We start from the raw sequence: 20,480 nt of genomic DNA, 5'->3' as shown, positions 1-20,480 counted from the left end.
ATTCGCGTGTCCGGACGCAAACCCCGAGAACTCGAGGAGGGGTGGTGGGTCGAGAAGGCTGGGGGTTAGCGGAGGTCGCGTACGAAGGGACGAAGGCGCGAGTCTCTGGTGTTTGGACAGAGCAGGAGGGAGAGAGGAAGAGATAGTGGGGGTGATTCGGTAGGAGCAAGAGAATAGGGAAGGAGTAAGGGGGTGGTTTTTAATGCGGCGTCTCTGGGGGCGACGAGGATTACCAAGGCTAAAAAGGAAGTTTTTAATAATTTTTCATTTTCTCTATATTTATTATCGCACGCTTCCTAACCATGGAAGAGAGGGGAAGGGCGGAGGAAGGAGGGCGGAGGGAGGATGAGAAAACAGAGAGGTCACTGCGCGACGAGACAATGGAGGGTCGCCGGAGGCTGCTACTGCTTTTCTGGCGTTGATGCCGCGGTTTGTGCGGTTCGCTTTGTACGGCGGACGCATGTTCTCGGCCACCGGTTAGCCAACGTAGAAAGAACGTAGGAGCTCCGAACGGGAAGGAAGGAGAGGGTTGAAAGTGAGTACAAGCGGGCTAAATTCGCGATTGTCAGTTGTCGTTGTAAAATTTTCATTCGCGTTCTCCTTCTATGTCTACCTACTACACCGACCTCTGCGTAGGATGTGCTCTTCCGATTTTTATACAAAGAATCGGATCCTCTCTGTTGCCACCCCTGTGTATACACACTCAATCCAACTATACGTGCATACCCACCGCCGGAAAAACCGGTACGAGCCCTACCCCTCGTAATCCGCAAAGAATAATAACAAACCTGGAGATATAATTCCGCGTGTTACCGGACCAAAGGACACACGTTGCTTTCGTGGAACTCTGAGTACCTGCGCTGTGTACGTTTCGTACATATATTATTTTATCATGGATTCGCGTTAGAAACTAATTGTCTTCTTCTCTTTGTCTCTCTCTCTCTCTCTCTCTCTCTCTCTCTGCCTCTCCTCTCTCATTCTGTTTTCGTCTTTATCGCTCTTATTCAGTTACAGCCTCATAACTCGGTTTGTCTGATGTACTGTTTCTCGTATACTTTTCGTTTATTCGTCCTTCCAATCGCGGATTAATTTTTCTCCAGTCTTTTCTCCGATTATTTCAAAGGATATTCCGTCGAATCCGGAGTGTTCCCTTGTGCCCGACAACAACGGTTTTAATACCGCGGCTCTTTGGATTAGTTATTCAGATTCCAAATGACACGAGACGAGTTCAAGATTCTTCTCGATGGCATATGAAAACATGATGACGTCTGTTTAGATTCTGATTATGTTCAGTCACTGAAATCTCAGTAAAATTGCAGTTACGGTGAAACAAAATAATCGTGAATTATAAATTCATTTAAAAAATGCAAAATCAATGAATTTGAGACGGCAAGTAGCTCTGACGAGATCGAAAAATAGTGAAACGATGTCAATTTGAAAAAAAATTGGATTTCGCTCTCGGATTTGCATCAATGATTCGCACAGCTCACACATCTTAATTCGCGATTCGATTTATTTCGCTTTCCTGATGCTTTGCTCGCGTTAATAATGTAACCTGCTGCTCCATCGGTTCGTTGCTTCATCGAAGAATCTTTTCCTACTCGCTCTCCTTTTTTCTCTTCCTCGTTTTCGTGGCTGTTTACAGGCTTATACATATACATCGTTATATTCGATAAAATTCAGTGCCGACGTATTAATCAGGGACGCTTTGGCGTCGAGGCTTTATGAGTCTTGAAATATCGCGCTCGTGCGACGTAGACGGAGTGCCGAGGAGGGCGAATGGTGAGGGAAATGTAGCAGGGGAGGGAGCCAAGACATCAATGTCAATAATAATTCATTGATTACGTAATTCACAGTTGCTATGGCGACCGTCTGGTTTCTTCCTTTATTCGCTTTCCTGTCGCGCGAGTCGTCTCTTCTTCTGCTCTTTTCCTTCTCGCCTCTAGCCACTCCCACCTTTTCCCCGGCTATGGCTACTCTGTTTTTCTCACGTCGAAAGCAACTCCCGAGGAAATAAGTGTGTGCCTTAGGCCTCGTTCACACATTCGAAACGAAGTTGTACTTGTGAGTTGCTGCTGCTGCTACTGGAAATTGCATGGCCAATGATGCGATTATGGAATTCCACTTTATCCCAACCGTGGAATCTTTACATTCGAACCAAAAAAAGAATGTCGACTGCCTTCGGTGGAATTTGGGACTCTGCTCGATAATAAGAATGCATGATTTTAGAGTGAGTGATTGCAAAGGAATTGTGGTTTCGAGACTCACGTTTTGACGACGAATCGATTCGAGTTTCGATTTGTCGATTGATATTTTGTGTCTTGGAAGACATTAAGAGGATTCGAAAGTCCAGATTACGAATGAAGAAGAAATCAACGAAGGGCTTAGAGGAGTTCGAATTGAGAAAAACTTGAAATATTCGAAATGCTTTCAACACGAGAGATTCTTTAGTTGTGAGTGTCGCATTAGAGTTGCTTACTGAAACGGCAAGCGAACAAGGAGGAGAAACACGAAATGAATATTCAGAAGTTATTAGTCTGTAGTGAAATGTGACGCTAGGGTAAGGTTGTGCACCCTTGCACAAGCTTGGAATTGAGTGAGCGAGCTCCTCACCCCTCGATCCTGCATCCCCTCAGCTGCTAGCCTCTCCCACGCCATAGATTTTGTGATACATCCGGGGGTTTTGATGGCAATAGGAAGAAAAGTCAAAGGGTGGGAGGAGAGCCAAAAGCCGAAAGATGAGAGAACGGAGGAGAGCAAATGCTCGTCTTCTGCTGGCTGCTGTTCAGTCGTTGAAAGAGTGTGAGAAAGCGACTGTGAATCCTGAAATACTCAGAAGAGAAAATAATGATAGAGGGCCGACGAGCAAAGATTCTTTCGCAGGGTCTTTATTGTGCATCCATTAAGGGATGATTCATTGAGAATTAATCGATTTTACATAAACCTTTGATTCCAAGCCAAGATTAAAGGCCTTTGAATGATCGCAGCGTTTAAAAAACGCTTGAAAAACATTCGTCAAAGTACAGAATAAAAATGTGACTCCAAAGTCACCGAAGAGCTCGGAGAATCGAAAAATTTCATAGTCTCCTCGTCGTCTCCATGAGCTATAAGCCAATAGGCAAATTTAACGATTTCCTGCCAGAGATCTCTATCAGAACGCCCGTAATATCCAGTATTGCGTGAGCTCAGAGACCTCCAAAGTAAACGAGATCGCGAGAGATTGGAATAGGCAATGCGAGTATCGTGTCGCGCCCGATGTATCTGTATCTAGTTTACCCGAGACGATATTCAAATGGCATCAATTCCTGGTGAATTGCTTCTATATCGGAGTGAGAAAGGGCAGCATTTCATAGCAGTAGGCAAAAGCATCGCGAAAGAGGAAAGACGCAAGGGTGAGTCTGAGACAGAAAGAGAGAGAGAGCGAGAGAAAGTCCGCTCCTCGAGGGAAACTAACCGTATTGGCAGATAGCTATGGCATCGTTTTACAACCCCTTATCTGGATAAGTTACGGGCATCTCGGGCCAGCCGAGAATTCACCCGTGAGAAGTTGTACTTCGAGCCCACGGGGCGTCATCGATTTCCATACGAGTCTCAAAGGATTTACAGACTTCCATATCCACCCATATATATTTATGTAGCCGAATCTATTATACGCAGCAGATTTCATGTAAATATACAAATCCAAAGATCTGTACGAGCATTTACATTTGTTTCTAGCTTTACTGAAGCACTTCAAACATTCGTTTTGTTAATCCAATATCTCGAAGGGCAATCCAGAGGATTGCCTTTTGTGAAATGACCTCGAAATTTACAGATTCTATAAAATTATTAATGAAACTCACGAAAGCGGTCGACAGATATTTTTATGGGTGCCAGAATAATTATTATTCATAGCTAATATTAAATTATGATATTGGGAAAACAATGGGCATTGAATTTTTAGTAAATTATTAGAACGAACATCGATATTTTCACCTTAAACGAGATTTCTGAAGAAAAACTTGTTTTGATTTTAAAATCCTGGTGAAAGTGTAGCTTCGAGATATTTTCTTCATTTTCGATGGACGATCATCCAACGGAACGAATTGTACGAAACTTCGAAAAACGTTGGGTCAGTTTGCCAGGCTGTTGAAAAATAAATGCAATGTCAGTGGTTTTTTTTTTATTGGAATAATTTTCTCTTACAGCTTTACAAACTTCAGAAACTTCGATTTTTCGTAGCTGTTTTCTTCCAAGTGATGCATCTGCATCTATTTATTAAGCAGAGTTTCTCGGCGGATCGATTTTTATGGTCCCAGTACACGTGGATGAGATTTTTCTTGTCAGACTTCTCATATTATAGAATCTATGGACACGAGTTTGTATATGCATGAAAATCCCAAGGTGATCGTTGAAATACCGATAGCACGGTACCCTGGGCTCACATCGAAATCTCCTGATTCGAAAAACTTTTTTTTCATACACCCCTATCGGGCCGAACGAGAGAACTCCGAGAGTCATAAAGTTAGCGAGCGTTGTACATCACACGTTCTTCTTTATTAAAGTCATATTTTTTGAGGAAACTCGCTGCTCGCTTTTTCCTTGCATATTCGTTCGGTGAAATATCGAGGGCGAATAAAATTGATGATGGAAAGAGAGGACAGTGCCTTACGCGATGTTTTATCGATTGTAATGAAAGCTTCAGCGCTTGTTTTTCTTTCAATATTGAAAAACCAACTGATGCTTTTATTTTTTCATATTCGAAAGGTTTTCCCGTACGAATTTCATTCAGAATCAAGTCGATTTCAGGGAAAAGAAACTCGGTAATTTTCGTCTCAAGATCCAATTTAAACGAACTCGAATTTCTTCTTCTCGAGGACGATTATAGCTCGCAAACGTTCGCGACTAAACACACAGCGTTTTCACACCCCACGCAATTTTTCAAATCATTTCTCTGACCTGCTAGTCGCTAAGAGGAATTTTTCCTGGCGAGATGAGAGAGCTGCTTACCTCCTGAATATTTAATGCCAAAGTTTCTCATTTTTTTCGGGGCGATTGCCATTCACAAAAGATTCAACGGATAAAAGCTCTCAGGTTCGTTTATTTACATGGGGTTTCTTAACCCCCATGGACGCTTGTGTGATCGTTTATCTCCGTTTCTGGCAATCTCTCCGCAGTGCCGCCGAATGCTTTGAATCCGTTTTTGCCTGCACATTTCGTCAATATAACCAAACGAATCGCGTAAGCACCTTCGATATTTAGCAATGCATTTCGACCGTGTTTTTTCATCAGGACTCCAAATAACTGCCAAGTTCCCCATCGGATCAAAGAATTTCCTATAATTTAATGATTGTTCAACGTCAAGTGAAGTTGAGCACATGAAATCCAAGAGGGGGCCGGGTTATGAATCTGTCGATTTAGTCTGAAAGAAGCCACATGTATAAAGCTGGTTTGAGGGTTGGTGCACGAGAGGTACGTCGGAACGAATGAAATCAATTATTCATCCAAATTGGCCGAGAAAAAAGTCCTAATTATCCGGGGCAAATACAAGCTTAATACGAAGAAGTATGTTCCCTTCCTCTGCCTCCAGGAGACACTGAATCTTTCTCCCTCACTGCCTCCCTTCCTCTCTCTCTCTCTCTCCCTTCTCCTTTCGCGAAATACTGTCGCGGGCTCCTTCTCTCAGTTTCCTTTTTCTCGCTCGATTCTCTTCTCTCGCAAAACCTTGGCCAGCCATTCCCTCACCGTGAATAACCATTTGTATTTCCAATTAGCTTTGCTAATAAGAAGACGGAGGCATTGCCGTAGTTGAAAAAAAAGAAATATACGAAAAAGAAATGAAAAAAGGACGCAAGAAAGAATATCGTTCGAAGAAGTCGCCGTTGGAGGGGGGAGAAATGAAATTAAAGAAAAAAATACAGAACGAGGAGCAGAGAAGAAATGTATAACGTCATCCAGCCACTGGGGAAATAAAGAAAAGCGCGCCGCCCGGTATGACAATACCGACGACCGGTGCTCGGGTTATACCAGGTGGACTACAATTAAAAAATTCTCGTTCACCCTCGTTTAACCTCCGACTCACCCCGCCCTTATTTCCTGTAGATCACCCTTTCTCAACCCCTCACCGCTCTTTCCTTATGTTCCATTAACGACAAAGTCGCGAAGAGGCCACTCCGAAACATCTTCCCAAACATTCTTCTGACAATAGAATTTTTTTAAGAGTATTCATTCCTCTGCTCCTATACGCTCCTTCCTCCCTGCCATCCACAATTCCATTTATCTCAGCTTTGAGCCCTTCGCAGCCTTCAAACTTACATTCACATTGCTGAGTTAGCAATCAAAACAATCAGAATTTCAAACCGCCATCGAGCCAATGACTACAGAATTTTTCGAACTAGATTTTTTTATTAAATTTTTCATTGACGCGTTTCAAAAGTAAAATTGCTCCATCGCCACAAAAGGTTATTTCGATACTTAGAAATTTTCGTTTTTTTCCTGTGGTTTTCGTAAAATCATTTTTCAATACGTGCAACAAAACATTGTAATATTTAAAGAATATTTTCTTCTCAGTTTGCAGTATTATTGCAGTAAAAATTGTTTGCTGATCGTTGGTTATCGTCTCAACGAAAGTGTATTCGTAATTTTTTAATCGACGTGCTATCGAATCGATACATTTCTGTAACGTGGCCTGTCATCTTTCGTTCGTTAGTTTAACAAATATTACCTTTCGATTGCTCTCATGATCGAATCATTTGAATCTTCAAATGGGCTATAAATCCTAGAGGAATTCGAGGTCGGAAAAATCCTTCTTGTTATATTTGTAATCGGATCGAAAATTCATTCAAATGAAATTCAAAAGATACACGCGTACATTCCTAATTTATCGATGTATAGATTGAATGAGCGTCGAAGGTTAGGAGAATTTGGAATTCTCGGTATCGGTAATCGGGTCGACGATCGTCCACGAGTGTTTGCAAACTGCTCCAGTTTTAATGTTCCTTGAACAACGTCGCCAAATTTTCCGCTGTCCGTCCAGTACGAATGACCTTTCAATATAATGTCGTTCGAAATTCTTGGTAAATCGTACCTCACCGAGCCTGTTTACTCCAACGGGAAAGCAAAAGAAAGAGGATAGAATGAGAAACATAAACGATAAGGAAGAAAGCGACTTTTCACAGGCGTTGGGATTTTCAGTTCGAATTATCTTTCGTACGAACTGGTCACGCACACGCGTTTCTAGTCACCGTTTTCCATTTCATTCCCTCGCCCTAAGTGTCTTTCGTCTCGTTAAAAGTGCTTCGTATTAATATGCGAGTTAAGAATCCACCGAGACAGCATCAGGTGGACATGAACAACGTTGAAAAAACTCCAAAAAACTCCAAATACGATACTAAAATATCAAGAAGTGAACCCTGCCTCAGATTCGTCAACGGTGATCTGGAAATTACCATGGAGTCGGTCCTCGTTAATCAACAAGTAAGTTCACCTCCAATTTTTATTACTGATCAAGCGAGCGAAAAGTTTCGTCGAAAAATATAAACAAATCATTGTCCATAAAAACAAACTTTGCCACGATTTTGTGTTCAAATTTTTCGTGCAGTCGGTGCAGAACCTTTTTTGTGTAACGTATTGACAGCATGAAACAAAACGTAAAGAATACTCTCAACTTCCTTTTGAGCTCAATCTCTCCTGAAAACTTTTCACGAGATAGAAACTAATAAAAAAATCGTGATTGAAAAATTACTTTTTACGTGTTTTTTTTATTGGATGTGCAAAGTCGATTTGCCATTTAGAAATTGGCTCGAAAAGTTTGTTTCTTCCTTTTTTTCGTTCGGTAACTTTGAATTTAGCTTGTTGTGTAGATTTTTTGGAAAATACGACTAGAATGAATTTTTGATTCTATGTTAATTTTTAAGTTTAGTTTGTTTGGATAAATTTCTAAATACTGACTCTCGAAAGCCTTTGACAGATCGTTCGTTACTATCGAAACTCAATTACGAGAAAAAATCAATGATTAAGAAATACAATGTGAGCAGGATAAAGTAGATTGTTCGTTGACCGCATTTTCGAGTTTCAAAACCATGAAAAATGTTTGACAATTGCAGGTTCATCAGGACTCTGGTCCAGGAATCGACGAAGCTCTGGACCTGGCGATGCCAACGCGTTCGCGTTGCAAGCACGAGCACTACGCTCCGTGTTTCAGTATAATGACGGATTTGCTGAGCACATCGAGCGAGGCTCAGCTCGAGGCGATGGATTTATCGACAAAGAATCGTGAGTCGAAAATGGAATCGGCGAAGCCACAGAACGATATGAAAACGACGTTTCTCTACAAGATGTTGACGGACTCGTCGTTCCTCGAGAATTTGCGCAACAATAAACAAGCCTCGAACTACGCGTGTTCGTTTTGCAAGAAAAAATTCTCCACCGAGGAAGAGCTGACGGAGCACTCGAACGTGCGGAAGGACGAGTCGAATCAAGTGGCTTGTTGCGCCTGCGGCAAGACTTTCGCTCAAAAACGTTATCTCCGCTATCACCAGCGGTGTCACTCCGAGAGAAGTAAATTCACGTGCGACATTTGCACTAAAAATTATTCGCGGCTGGACAATCTTACGCGTCACAATACCTTTCACACGAACCCCGACAAATTTCCGTGCACCTCGTGCGACCGAACTTTCGCTCGTAAAGATTTGTTCAAAAAGCACATTAAGTGTCACGAGAACAGACATCGTTATTACTGCTCGATTTGTGACAAGTACTTCAAGGGTCCGCTCTCGTTAGAGAATCACAAAAAGCTCGTCCACTTGAGCGTTAAGAGTGAAAGAGCGTTTCAGGAGTGAGGTTGAAAGAAGAGTGTGACATCCGTACGTCGAAAATATTGTGATTCGACTAAAAACGTAAACTTTTGATAAATCAGTATCTCGGAGGGAGGAAAATGAATATATCACGACGATTGTTTCTCGTGAAGTTAAATCAGTGAATGCAAAAGAAAAAGGCTACGAGAAAAAAAAAAGTATTCGAGAAAAAAAAATATCTGCCTCGTTGAACGAGAAGGTGCTCTCGTACGTTTCTTTGCTTTCGCTCGCGCATTGTTTTTTCATATTTTTCTCTTGATTCTTTTTGCCTCGAGAACGGAGAAAACGGGAGAAAGAAGCGAGAGGCGACTCTTGATATACTCCTCTCGCTCGCTCTCTCGTATAATTTAATGCAATTAAGTCGAGCGTTAAAATATCGTTCTTAATTCGCCGTCGGCACCTTTGTTACCCCGGTACGTTTGGAGCTGCGTTCTCGAGTCGAAAATATATAAACATTGTGGGGTGTGCTGTCTCGTTGGATTTTCGAGAGGGAGTGCGGAAACAAAAAAATAAAATACATATAAATAAATGTGGTTGAGTCGAGTACGCAATACGAATAATTCGGTTCGTAAGACATCCGTGAGTGCAATGTGCACTCACTCATGTATAGATGTATATTTTCATAAATAAATATAGACATAAATATATGTATACGAGCATAGAAATCAGAGAAAACGCAGTCGTTTGACCCGCCGAGTTTTCTTTCTTGTCCGTCGAGCTCTAATTATCATTTTTTTACTCAGCATATCTCTCTGTTTATTTTTTTCTTCCTTTAACCCGTTAAAACGTTTCGAGCAAAGGGAAAAAGTATTTTCAACCGTTTGTTTATTCGTCAGTGAATGAAATACAAATTTGGGCCGGTCTTGGTCGCCAAAGCACTTTCGAACAGACTCGCTTCGTTCTGTGAACGCTCATTCTTTCTGCTCCCCCTTATAAATCACATTCACTGTGCAATTATTAACAGGAGTATATCATCGTGCATTGATATTCGTCAAACACACTAATTCGTCATTAACGAATTGCTCGACTCGTTTATTATGTTTGTATCATTCGTGTTCTGTCAGTCGTTGGAGAATGATAAATCAATAAATTTTCATCAAATGATCTGTTTGATTGAATGTAAAAATACCTTTTTTTCTCAATTTTTCAGTGCACCTTTGTTGAGAGATTTTTTCATGGGAACTCGAAGGGCAGAAGTCAAGGATTCGTCAATTTGATCTGGAATATCTCAAACGGATTCAAATGTATTCGAATACATCCATCGCTTTGATTCACTTTAGTTTTCTCGACGACATTCGTGGACTGGTTTAGCTCGCAGCGACGACACTCTTGACCAAAAATGTAACAAAGTTTTGGCGAACGTTCTGGCTCACAGAAAGGAGTGTGGAGAGCAGAAAGCTGGCAAAGTAGGGGCGGGATAAGGGTTTACGAGGCACAGAGATTCTGCGGTCCCTTTGGCGAGGCTTCGAACTCCCGAGGTTAGCACAGGCAGGAGAATCCTTTCGCGACATTACCGTCTTCTTCTCTAACCCATATTTGTATACATATCTTCCTGTAGTACCTGTGGCCACGTACAAACCCGGCTTGGCAAAGACTCTCGGCTCTTGTCCGTAAAGAGGATTATGCAACAAATGCGGACTCCTCGAACGTTCTCAAAACCGCTAAGCATTTCGCGTATTCACGCTTTTGCTATTTTGTGCTGCACATGTCATTTTGTCCTAGAAATACTACGGAGAATCTCAAGCTGTTTATCATTTTTGCCCGTGTTTTGAGGCTTCCAGTCAGCAGCTATTCTTGTCGAAAGTTCTTTTCGAAAGAAGTTTCTGTCATTTCCACTCTCGGTTTATGCCAATTCCCTAGATGCAGCAAGTTGTCGTCGGATCCTATGGATGAACGGGCTCAATACTCCCCCTTTTCAAACGTATTCCTGGGAGGGATTTTTTTTCTCGTACGAGCCGGAAGTGGTGGAACGAAAAAACGGGAGGAAAAAGTAGGGTTTTCGAGTGGGAGGGTAAGTGGGGAAAACAAACGAGAAAAAGAAGGAAAAATACAGTGCCATTTGAGGTTCGGTAAGCTGTGCATGTACATACGCATGCATATTTATTTGACTGCATCCCCGAGTGTGTCGAGAGGTTTCATTTTTTTCTTTCACTTTCAACATTCGTACGTATAGGAATATTGTACCATAGTACAGTTATCGTACAGAGGAAAAAAGGGGGGTCGTTCGAATCGCAGTGACGATATGACGACGTCGTTGAAGTTTTTTAAGGGTACGTACCCACCGGTGGCCACACACGAGGCTCATGAGGACCTTGGCAAAGCCTTGCTAATGGTATTGTGCGCATTCAAATAAATACGAAATGCTTAGCGGAGTCGTTTGAAAAAAAAGAACGGTAATAGGGTCGTGAGAGTTCATCCTATGCTAACCTCCTTATTCGCATGAGGTTTACAGAGGGAAGAAAGACGACAAGTGTCACAATGAATAACAACAGTCGCTCTACATTTCGCTCTCCTCGATCAGCCAGGCGTCAAATTTTCATCGATATCACTGAACATGGAGAAATTTTAATCGAATTCCCAACGTTGGTAATCATACCTTTTCAATTTCAATGTTAAAATTCGTTTAAATTTCGTCGAATTTCAATCGAATTCGGGATGTTGGAAATAATATTTCTGGAAAGCATAATGCACATTTTTAACAACTTTAAACTTGCGTCCGATTACATCGCAAGGATTCCGAAAATACTATTGCTCTTTTTCAAGCCTTTCAGATGTATGAATCCCTTTACTGTGGAGGCAAAAAATGATAATTAGTGAGTAATCCTTGTTGAAATGAAAGACACTCATTTACTCGGGATTTGCGCTCGAAAGATGTAAAAATAGGGGCAAGAAATTCGACACTCATTCAACTTTTCACGTACTCGTATTACAATTTGGGAGAAAATGTTTTCTCAGAATTCTTCGTTTGAAAAAGAATGTTCTAGTCGAAATTTTGCACCTGCAGGCGATTTTTTTTTTCAGCACGCACTGCGGCGTCAATATTCGGCACGGATAAGCAGACTTTTGTGTACCGACGCAGGTATAAAGTACGTCTCGTCTCTGAATAGCGAAAGAAATATTAATAAAGTGGAAAGTACGAGTTAACGAGGCCAATTACCAGTCGTAAAAGAGTCTGATATCGCACCGTACAGTGCTGCCGCACGAGATAGAAATATATGTATAGAATGTACAAGTGTGAAAACGCAAGAGAGCTTCTATAGCGTGCATACACATGTCCACCGAGGGCTTTGAAAAGTCGTTACGACGACGTACTAGACGACGAGGGACCAGTCATATTATCCTTTGAGTTTTGCACGCTTACGCTTAATATTGCATCGATATTCGCCGTGCGAAAACGAACACCCTTCGAGCATACGAATAACCCAAACGACCTTCTCGTTTCTCCTTTTCTTTGTACATAAGCGATTCACTTGCAGCGAGAACGGCGTGAATCACATCGCTTTATGTAATAAACGTTCCTTTGAACTATTCACATTCGATAAATACGTGACAGTGCTTCGTGTCCGTCCATATACGGTGCTGAAAAGTCTCCTTCTTATCATTAAACGACCCTCAACATCTGGCACTGCTTGAAAAAGTCTCGTCAAGCTTCCGACCACCGGAGTACAGAATTTCGAAAACACAATGCAAATTGATTCTTCGATTATCTTTTTTTGCGAATTTTTTTTTTAGGATAGAAAAATTGATGAATATGATTCATCAAGATTCCGTTTGCTCGCGATATATTTTCATATTATCGTATAAAACGTTGCCTGTTCGTTCAATAAATTCAAACATCGATAAAAGTTGTTGGAAAATGTTGTAACAGAAAAACTGGATTTCTCGCCATCAATTAATTACGAAAGTACACCCTTTCATCAGTGAAAATATATTTTTAAAAAATGTTCCTCGTTCGTATCTATTTGCGATCTTTCCCGTTCGTTGAACCATGTCAAAGGGCCGCATCGAATGTCTGACAGGCTAAAATCAATAGGCATCTTTTATGAAAACTCATAAGCACTGATGAAACGAATAAAAAGTAGCGCGATTGAAAGAAAAAAGATGCATTCCGAGAGCCGCGAGTGCGCCTTTGAAGTTGATAGAGATGAGCACGAGAGATATTGTGCACGAGAGAAAGAAGGCTCCGTGGAGAAACTGATCGACGAGGTGATAAAGGGTGCGCGTAGCCATCGGTTGAATATTTCGTTCGAACGAGCGAGAGATATCAGCGAATATTTTCCGTATGAAGAAACATGGGTGCTGATATTAACTATCGTGTATGGAAGTTGGGGAGGGGAGGAAGCGGGAAAGGAAGAAAAAAATGGAGCAGGCTGGGGAGGGTGGAGGGTTTTCTAGTCGAGGTAACGCCAGTGTAATAAGGAATGAGGGATGAGTCAGGATATTGATGAAAATATGACCGAGTCAAAGAGCCTTCTTTGTTTCAGGGGCGCGATGTTGGTGCGCGAGAAGCAGGGTGGTAAAGTCATTGGCACGTTAATTTGAAAATATTGAAGGCGATGTCTGCACGATGAAGCGACGTGGCTGATATGAGAAAAATATATATCCTCACGTGGGAGCTGCTCGCGTTGGCTTTCGCGTCTTATAACTTATACACGAGCGCCTTCCAGCGCTCGTATCAGCTCCGAGCGTGATCTCGTTTTTTGATGGATCTTCACGTCGCCGTACGGAAACGAAATGCACGGAAAACTGAAAGAAATTACGTACATTCGAATATCGTCCCTGTCGTTTTGACCGTGTAAAAAATATTCCACGAGACCAATAAATAGCGACTCGCGTCCAATGCAAAGTAACAAACGAGCATTTAGATCGGTGAGAAAAAATTTAGGAATAATCCATCCTAAAGCTTCTCTTAGCAAGTAGCTATTTCTTCCTCAGTTCAATTGGAGACTCGATATCTCCAATTTGAACGGCGATAGCTATCGAATGATTCGCACCGCGTGGGTGAGGGCAGGGGAGGTCGTGTGTCATCTGTTACGTTTATGGCACTGCTTCAGGGTTCTCTCTCTCTCTCTCTCTTCAGTAGCGCGTCTAAACGAAATTGATTCGATCATCCTCGCGTCTCTCTGAACTATAGCTCGACACATCGGTCTATTCACATGAATTAATGTATGCACGTACGGATAGCCATGTGTTGGTGGCGATGTATCGTCGTCTATAAATAGTGGAGTTGGCCGATGATGGAAGACTTTAAACGAGATGATATGGCCTCTGATCGACCCAATCAATGCATCCACTAAATCATCGTCTAAACTGACGGACGCAATACACAGGTTTAATAACGTATAACCCGAGATGAGAGCTCATACCGCTCATGTGCCTTGCGACTAGTCGCTACTGCTGATTCTGCGCGTCGTGTGGGCGACCGGAAGTTTCCACTCATCCAGCGATTGCCGATGCATGGCGTCTTTATGAGGCCACCATCAAGCGTCAGTACACCGATACGTGCATTCGTCTCGTCTCTATGTATACACGAAAAGCATTGATATTACACTCGCATGCCGAACATTATACTCGCTTCTCGTATTACAAGCATGTTATAATAATAACTCCGTCAATTACACACGAATCCATCATGTACTTGAGCCTCGTTTCATTTCTATCGATTTAGCACGCTTTACGCTCTCTCAAACTGGCATGAAACTTTTATTTGCTCATTGTTACCAATCTATTCTCGTATTACATCTAATTTTCGTACGAAATTCACATTCGTTGTTTGATCCTCAATCCGAAATCATTAACAGTAGATTTCGATCTTGATAAACGTTTAATTCGAAGGCAAGAGAAACAGGAAATTGTAAGAGGAATAGAACTAGTTGATAATACGAGATTATGAGGAGATACGACACTAAAAAAACGGAACTAGATTGAGCCCGGTGGAAGAGGAAAGATGCGAAGGTCGAAGATTTGGTCCCTCGGTGTCCAGCAATCGGCTATCGACTTTTCCATTAGCAGCAAACTTGTGGTCAGAGGGTAACGATGAAATTGGCTATAGAGAAGCTTGGCTGGATGGAGGAGAGTGGAAAAAAGCGCTTGGGTATAGATTGCAAGAGAGAGAAAACAGCAGCGAGTGAGAGAGAAATCGCGGGGGCGCTGAATGACACGAGGACGAAAGACAGAGACGAAGACACTGGGAGAACCGGAGAAGATGTGGCATTGAGGGGGTGGCGAGAGGAGGAGAGGCATTAATTCTCATAACATTTTACGAGGCGGTATCCGACCTGTGTCAAGTCCTTCCGACGCCCTGGAGCACGGTTTAGGACTCATAACTCCCAATCACCCTAAGACATGCAGTCTCGCCGCTCTTCTTGCCAGAGGGGCACCAATTGGCCGCAGCTCCTGTTAGTTACTCCGTTGCTGATAATTCTGCTTCTCTCGTACGCGCTTCCCGGCCATCAGGTGCTCTTCCAACAGTTTCTAAAACACTATGCCAACAGCGCTTTATGGTTATAAATGTATTAGGTGCGCGTTACAACGACCCAGTCAGTTCGTCGATTGTCACCGGGCACGTGTAACGATCACAATGGAACATGCTTGCGTCATCGAAAAGATTTTGAATTCGTGCCTTTCGGTCCTAGAAAAAAGACTTTTGCGACCGTTCGATTTTTTAGACTTCTTACGAAATTACGCATAAAGAGTCCCACTAAATTACCTATTTGACTATCGCTTGGAGTAGAATCAAATGGATGTTTGTCTTCGCGGAATGGTTCTCGTTGCGTATCAATGGAAAAATGAAGAAAAAGATGTTCTTCGATGACGTATTCAGAGAATACAAGTCAGTTTCAGGCTTCAAATTTAGGACACGTGGCAAGACAGTTAAAGCGAAAAAAAGAATCCATTTCTCCTATTCGTATCGCTTATGAAAGTCGGTTTTGTATGAGAAGGCTGCGTACTCGACACTTTTAGAAATCGTCTTAATAGACTCTCTGTCAATACAGTTGCGCAATTGAATTGAACACTTGAGTCAGAGATAACTACGTGAGATGTTTAATCAAATTCCAAATATAGGGTAATATGGGGCAAAATGGACTTTCACGAAATTGAAATTTCATAAAATGCATACATTTTTTTTTCGGTTCCAAATCATGTCCTGACAATAAATTATGGTAAATTGTTGAATTCCACGATGACATCCCCAAAAAATTCAAGTTTCGGAGCAAAATAGATCCCAAACTACTTTCTCATTATCTATTCGCTTTTTTGACTTATTTTTAAGAACCACAATAGTAATCAAAGTACGAATAAGGAAAAAAGGTTTTTTATTCATTTTTTACAAAAATCGCACTCATAGCTGACAGCTTCGTCTTCAACACTTGTACACAAGGTGTGTGCCCATTTTTTGCATGTTACATAGTAAATCCAATTTTCAAAGGACAACTGCTACATTTCGAAAAATATCGATATTTCGATTTTTATGCCTCTTGGAGGCTGTGTCCGTTGTGCCCCGGAAAATTTTTTTGAAGATATTCCGGAAACTAGAGCCATGAATCAGTGGTGGGTCTCCAATATAGAGTGAATACGAAATATACCCCAGCACGATGGGCCCAAGGTTGATTTTTTGCATTCGTGTCCGTTTTGCCCCGAATTTTTTTTTTTTTTTTTTACGAAATTCGGGAAACAAAGACTGGGCATCAATTTTGGGATTCAAAAATAGTTAAAAGACCATATGCTCATCAATGAAACTTACTTAAATCCTTAAGTGTCCATTTTGCCCCATATTACCCTACTTCGAGCTTAATACATTATTTTTTACTGTGTTCTTTTTCTCTTTTGTGCAGATGTATTCGGTTCCACAATAATTGTTTTGCTATTTTGTTGATGGCTTGGTCTTGGAGAAGGGGTTCTGACTTGAGGACGTACTGCCAGTATTGGGACTCCACCACGCGATTCTGCACCTGGGGTACTCGCCTGAGAGCGTCCTGCAGGCATTGGATCAACTCTACTTGAATCTACAGTTGAGGCCCACACTTTGGGTCGTACTGCAGGCATTGGAATTTGACCGCTTGATCCTGCGGTTTCGGTATTGACTTGGGGACGTACTGCAGCCACAGTACTTGCTGGTGGACGACACGAATATTGTGGACCGGGTCCCAGTTGGGGAGGAACACCTGCTGGTCCTACACGTTCACATTTTCCTGCCTTGCAAACCTAGAAAATTTGATCGTTGGTCATTGCTGGTTGGTTCGTAGTTGGCAGAGCTATCAAAGTCTGGATTAAAAAAAAAACTTTTTCCAGCTTTAATTATTCCTGATAATTAGGAACTTACTTTTCCCTTAGCGCACGCAGTGTAATCCAAAACAGGTCCAGTCGGGACTGCTTCATAAACGCCCTCTTCGATTAATTTCGCACACATAAGGTTGTCGCAGGTAAATTCGCCTTGATTGATGTTCAGGGCCTAGTAAAGAGAAAAAAACACGAATTTTCAATTCAATCTCGAATATTATTTTGACTTGGAAACTATGGAGACATTTCAAATCACTTACGGAGCAAGCTCCCAAATAATCACCTCGAGCCTGGCATTGATATTTCAATCCGTTGACGATGACCGGTGTCTGGAAATATTTAAAATAATTCAAAGTCTCTCTTTTTCGGGATCATAAAATTTTGAATTCAACATTGCAGTTGGAATCTGTAACTCTCTTACCGAGGATGGGTCCACGCCCATTACGGTGGCCATCGCACATGCCATCAAATAGATCGTGATTTTGAACATCTTTACTGAAAAAATGCAAATACAGGCTGCTCAAAATACTGCTTACGTCCCTCGTTTTCATGTGAGTTTTTCTTCAATTAGAATTTTCACAAGAATTGGTTAAACGTAATCCATAAATTCTGTTGCAAGATGAAATTTAGAACTCGAATTTTCTCGTAACAAGATATTAAGCTATTCCTTTCCCGAACCCGAATATTCTACAAATAACTGATTTTAAATAACAGTAAAGTTTTAGTGCGTCCGAATAGATTGGCAAAATTTCAGGTCAGGTTATCAAACATTTAATAAAGAATTAAAATTTCAAAAGTCGTAAAATTTATACGCGAGCTTAAGGAGATTCCATCATCACTACATTTCTATTCAACAATTCGTATACTAAATAATTCTAAATTTCTCATAGAAACTGTTTCACAGATAGAAAAAAAAGTTACTGAATGCATAAAAGAGATATTAACGACAGAAGTCGGAAAGATGGTTTTCCTATATAACCGCGATTCTTCAAAGGTTAGAAATCAGTCCAAATTTCGAGTGTCTCAATTTGCGCCATCTAAAAATATAGTCAGGCAAAAGGAATACCTTGAAGCAACTTTCCAACTTACGTTTTTGTCTGGCACCGCAATTAAAACAAATGCTAGTCCCTGAGTTCCAGAGAAGTCGATGCTGAGTTCTGATACTCGAAGGGTCGATCGACCACATTATATAGTCGGCGATGCTATCAGTAAATTATGCGAAATTTTATGATAGAATTGTGGTGGATCTTGGTTCTAACGAAAATAAATTAAACACATGTGAATCAAGAAGGAGAGTGCGATCGACTGTTGTGTACAGAAGAATAAGCGCGGCGTATCGATGGAATGATATCACTTGTGAATTTACTTAGCTGTACAAAAATGACTTATTAATCTTAATGGTCTCATTAGAGTATTTTTTTCGTATTGATAACTCATATTGGAGGAATATTGGGAGAGACGTACGGACGAATTTCAATAGAATAATGATTCTCCAACAGTTTGAAGAGTAACGCTTTAATTATTCGTTACGCACAACTCGATAATGGCTCAATAATTTTCTGGGACTATGTTTTTTCGTACTGATATAACCAAGTTTAGCATACGAATTTTTGTATACTATCGAGAAAAATTTTACCAAATTGTCTAGCCTATCATAAAAGTTGACCTTAATCACTCATTCCAATTGGGTATTAGGGAGACAATTTTTATCATTGTTCGCGTGAAAAATACTTTTCGATGAAAAGATTCTTGTGCTTATATGCATTGTAGATTTTCATAAACGACTGTTGAATGCATCGTTTCATGTCTGATCTTCAATCATCGGGATGCAGTGGAATGATTTGATTACACCTCGCAACGTAATTGATTTCGTGCGAAATGAAAAATTCAAAGTATTCCTGCATTAGAAAAACGATGAGAAATAATTACTCTCGTGCGAGAAATGAAGAGTAGACAAAGTCAGTTATTCAATATCGTGGATAATCAGATCCTGCCTCGTTGAGCTTTTTTTTGTCTCTCAACTCCATGTCTACAGTGGGCAACACAATGTACTTTTGTATCGAAAACAGAAATGACGAGAAGCATCTCTTCTCTTCTTTCTTCGCTGCTCCTTCTTCTACAGTTTGATCTCGCTGAAGAATTCATTAAGTTCGGTAGGATGGGCGAGCCGTAGGAGCCCGAGGTTGCTGAGGTATTAATACAGGGTGGGAATTACCGGCTTCCCATGAATTCCAACAACCCCTGCAAAACGGGATAGAAAAGTTTGCACTCTCTCAATCTCACGAAGCTCTCATCTTCTCATCTTTTGTTAACTTTTCTTTCGCGCTCGACTCCTTCGATAGCTGCGGCTTCTTTGCTTTAACGGACATTTACTCCCGGGCATATGAAAAACCCCGTTGCGATCGATAATCTTTCAATATTTACCGGAATAATGAAACAGACACTTCTCCCTTCGTTTTTATATCAATTTTAACGCGCTCTCATTCCATCCGGAGCTTTGTTTTCACGCGCTCTCACCTTCGCAGCTGCCGAGGGTTGTTTTTTTTTGCCGAGCTCTTTTCCTCTCGTTCGTTCAATATGCAGAGGGTTGAATATTCAATCAAAATAATCAAAGTCGAGCGGCTCGATTCCCCGCGACGACTCGTGTCGTCGTCAATCTCAATGAACCAATAAAAACCCTGATTAACATTCTAATTTCCAGCTCCACATTTTTTCCTGACACGAATATCATACTCGACACGAAAAGTCCCGACGTCGATGAAGTCTCGCCCTGCTGGAGCTGAAATTCATCGACAGTGGAGCATAAAGCAGTCGGAAAGAGATTCTTACGAGAAAATATCACGAAGTTATTAAGGTGTATAGACAAAAAAGACAGTGTAGCGTTGTAGCCTCGTGCTCTTGAATCGTAGGGGCAAAGTGCATTTGGCCATCAAATAACATTGGCAGCGCCTATAACCGGCTTACGTCCCGACATAAAGTCGGCTTGGCTACCGGTGCTCATTCCTCCATTTCTCACTATCGCCTTCCGTTCACAGTGGGTGGTTCTGCTCGTGTTGGTTAGATAGACCATCGACGAAACCATCTCGAAGCCACTAACTCGTGATCAGGCTGCTTAACCAACGTCGAAATGCCCTCGTATCAGAAGTTGCGAGTCTTTTGGTCTCGGCTTAAGATTTTCCACGATATCAGTTGTTCCTGTGCTCGCCCTGCACGACATTTCCTTTGACTACATTCTTTTATTAAAGATTTTCAGAGTTCGGTATTGCTGATGAAACGACCTCGGGTTTTTTGTTAATTAGATGCTTCGCCGTTGCTGGAAGCCCAATACTAAGGAAAAAGTAGGAATAAAAGTTCTTTGGATTCGTC

At 41.4% G+C, this 20,480-nt stretch overlaps 3 protein-coding genes across 4 annotated transcripts in view; 1 reads left to right on the top strand and 2 right to left on the bottom strand.

The window, feature by feature from the left end:
* Positions 1-15,192, bottom strand: part of LOC122410536 (uncharacterized) — a 37,265-nt gene extending 22,073 nt beyond the window's left edge. Inside the window, exon 1 of the mRNA XM_043418734.1 lies at positions 15,113-15,192. Within this exon, the coding sequence (XP_043274669.1) occupies positions 15,113-15,158 (46 nt within the window). The 5' untranslated portion in view covers positions 15,159-15,192. The remainder of the gene's footprint in view (positions 1-15,112) is intronic.
* On the top strand, positions 6,980-9,938 carry LOC122410534 (zinc finger protein 22-like). The gene is made up of 2 exons (XM_043418733.1): positions 6,980-7,455; positions 8,085-9,938. The coding sequence occupies exons 1-2, from the start codon at positions 7,288-7,290 to the stop codon at positions 8,817-8,819; spliced, it is 903 nt and encodes a 300-aa protein (XP_043274668.1). The 5' UTR covers positions 6,980-7,287; the 3' UTR covers positions 8,820-9,938.
* Positions 15,193-15,220: 28 nt separating the features above from the next.
* LOC122410667 (uncharacterized) lies at positions 15,221-17,646 on the bottom strand. Of its 2 annotated transcripts, XM_043419006.1 has the most exons (5): positions 17,536-17,646; positions 17,375-17,443; positions 17,158-17,286; positions 16,752-17,039; positions 15,221-15,316 (listed from the first exon to the last, which is right to left on the bottom strand). In XM_043419006.1, exons 1-5 carry the CDS (start codon positions 17,602-17,604, stop codon positions 15,287-15,289), a joined length of 585 nt encoding a protein of 194 aa, XP_043274941.1. In that variant the 5' UTR covers positions 17,605-17,646; the 3' UTR covers positions 15,221-15,286. The 2 variants fall into 2 exon arrangements, with proteins under 2 accessions (XP_043274941.1, XP_043274940.1); XM_043419005.1 differs by lacking the exon at positions 15,221-15,316 and having other exon boundaries at positions 16,134-17,039.
* Positions 17,647-20,480: the final 2,834 nt, after the last annotated feature.

The sequence above is a fragment of the Venturia canescens genome, chromosome 5, assembly GCF_019457755.1.
Source record: "Venturia canescens isolate UGA chromosome 5, ASM1945775v1, whole genome shotgun sequence".
In the NCBI taxonomy this organism is placed as follows: Eukaryota; Metazoa; Arthropoda; class Insecta; order Hymenoptera; family Ichneumonidae; genus Venturia; species Venturia canescens.
The sequence above is the reverse complement of the archived record's forward strand: the minus strand, read 5'-3'. Positions and strand labels throughout refer to the sequence as shown.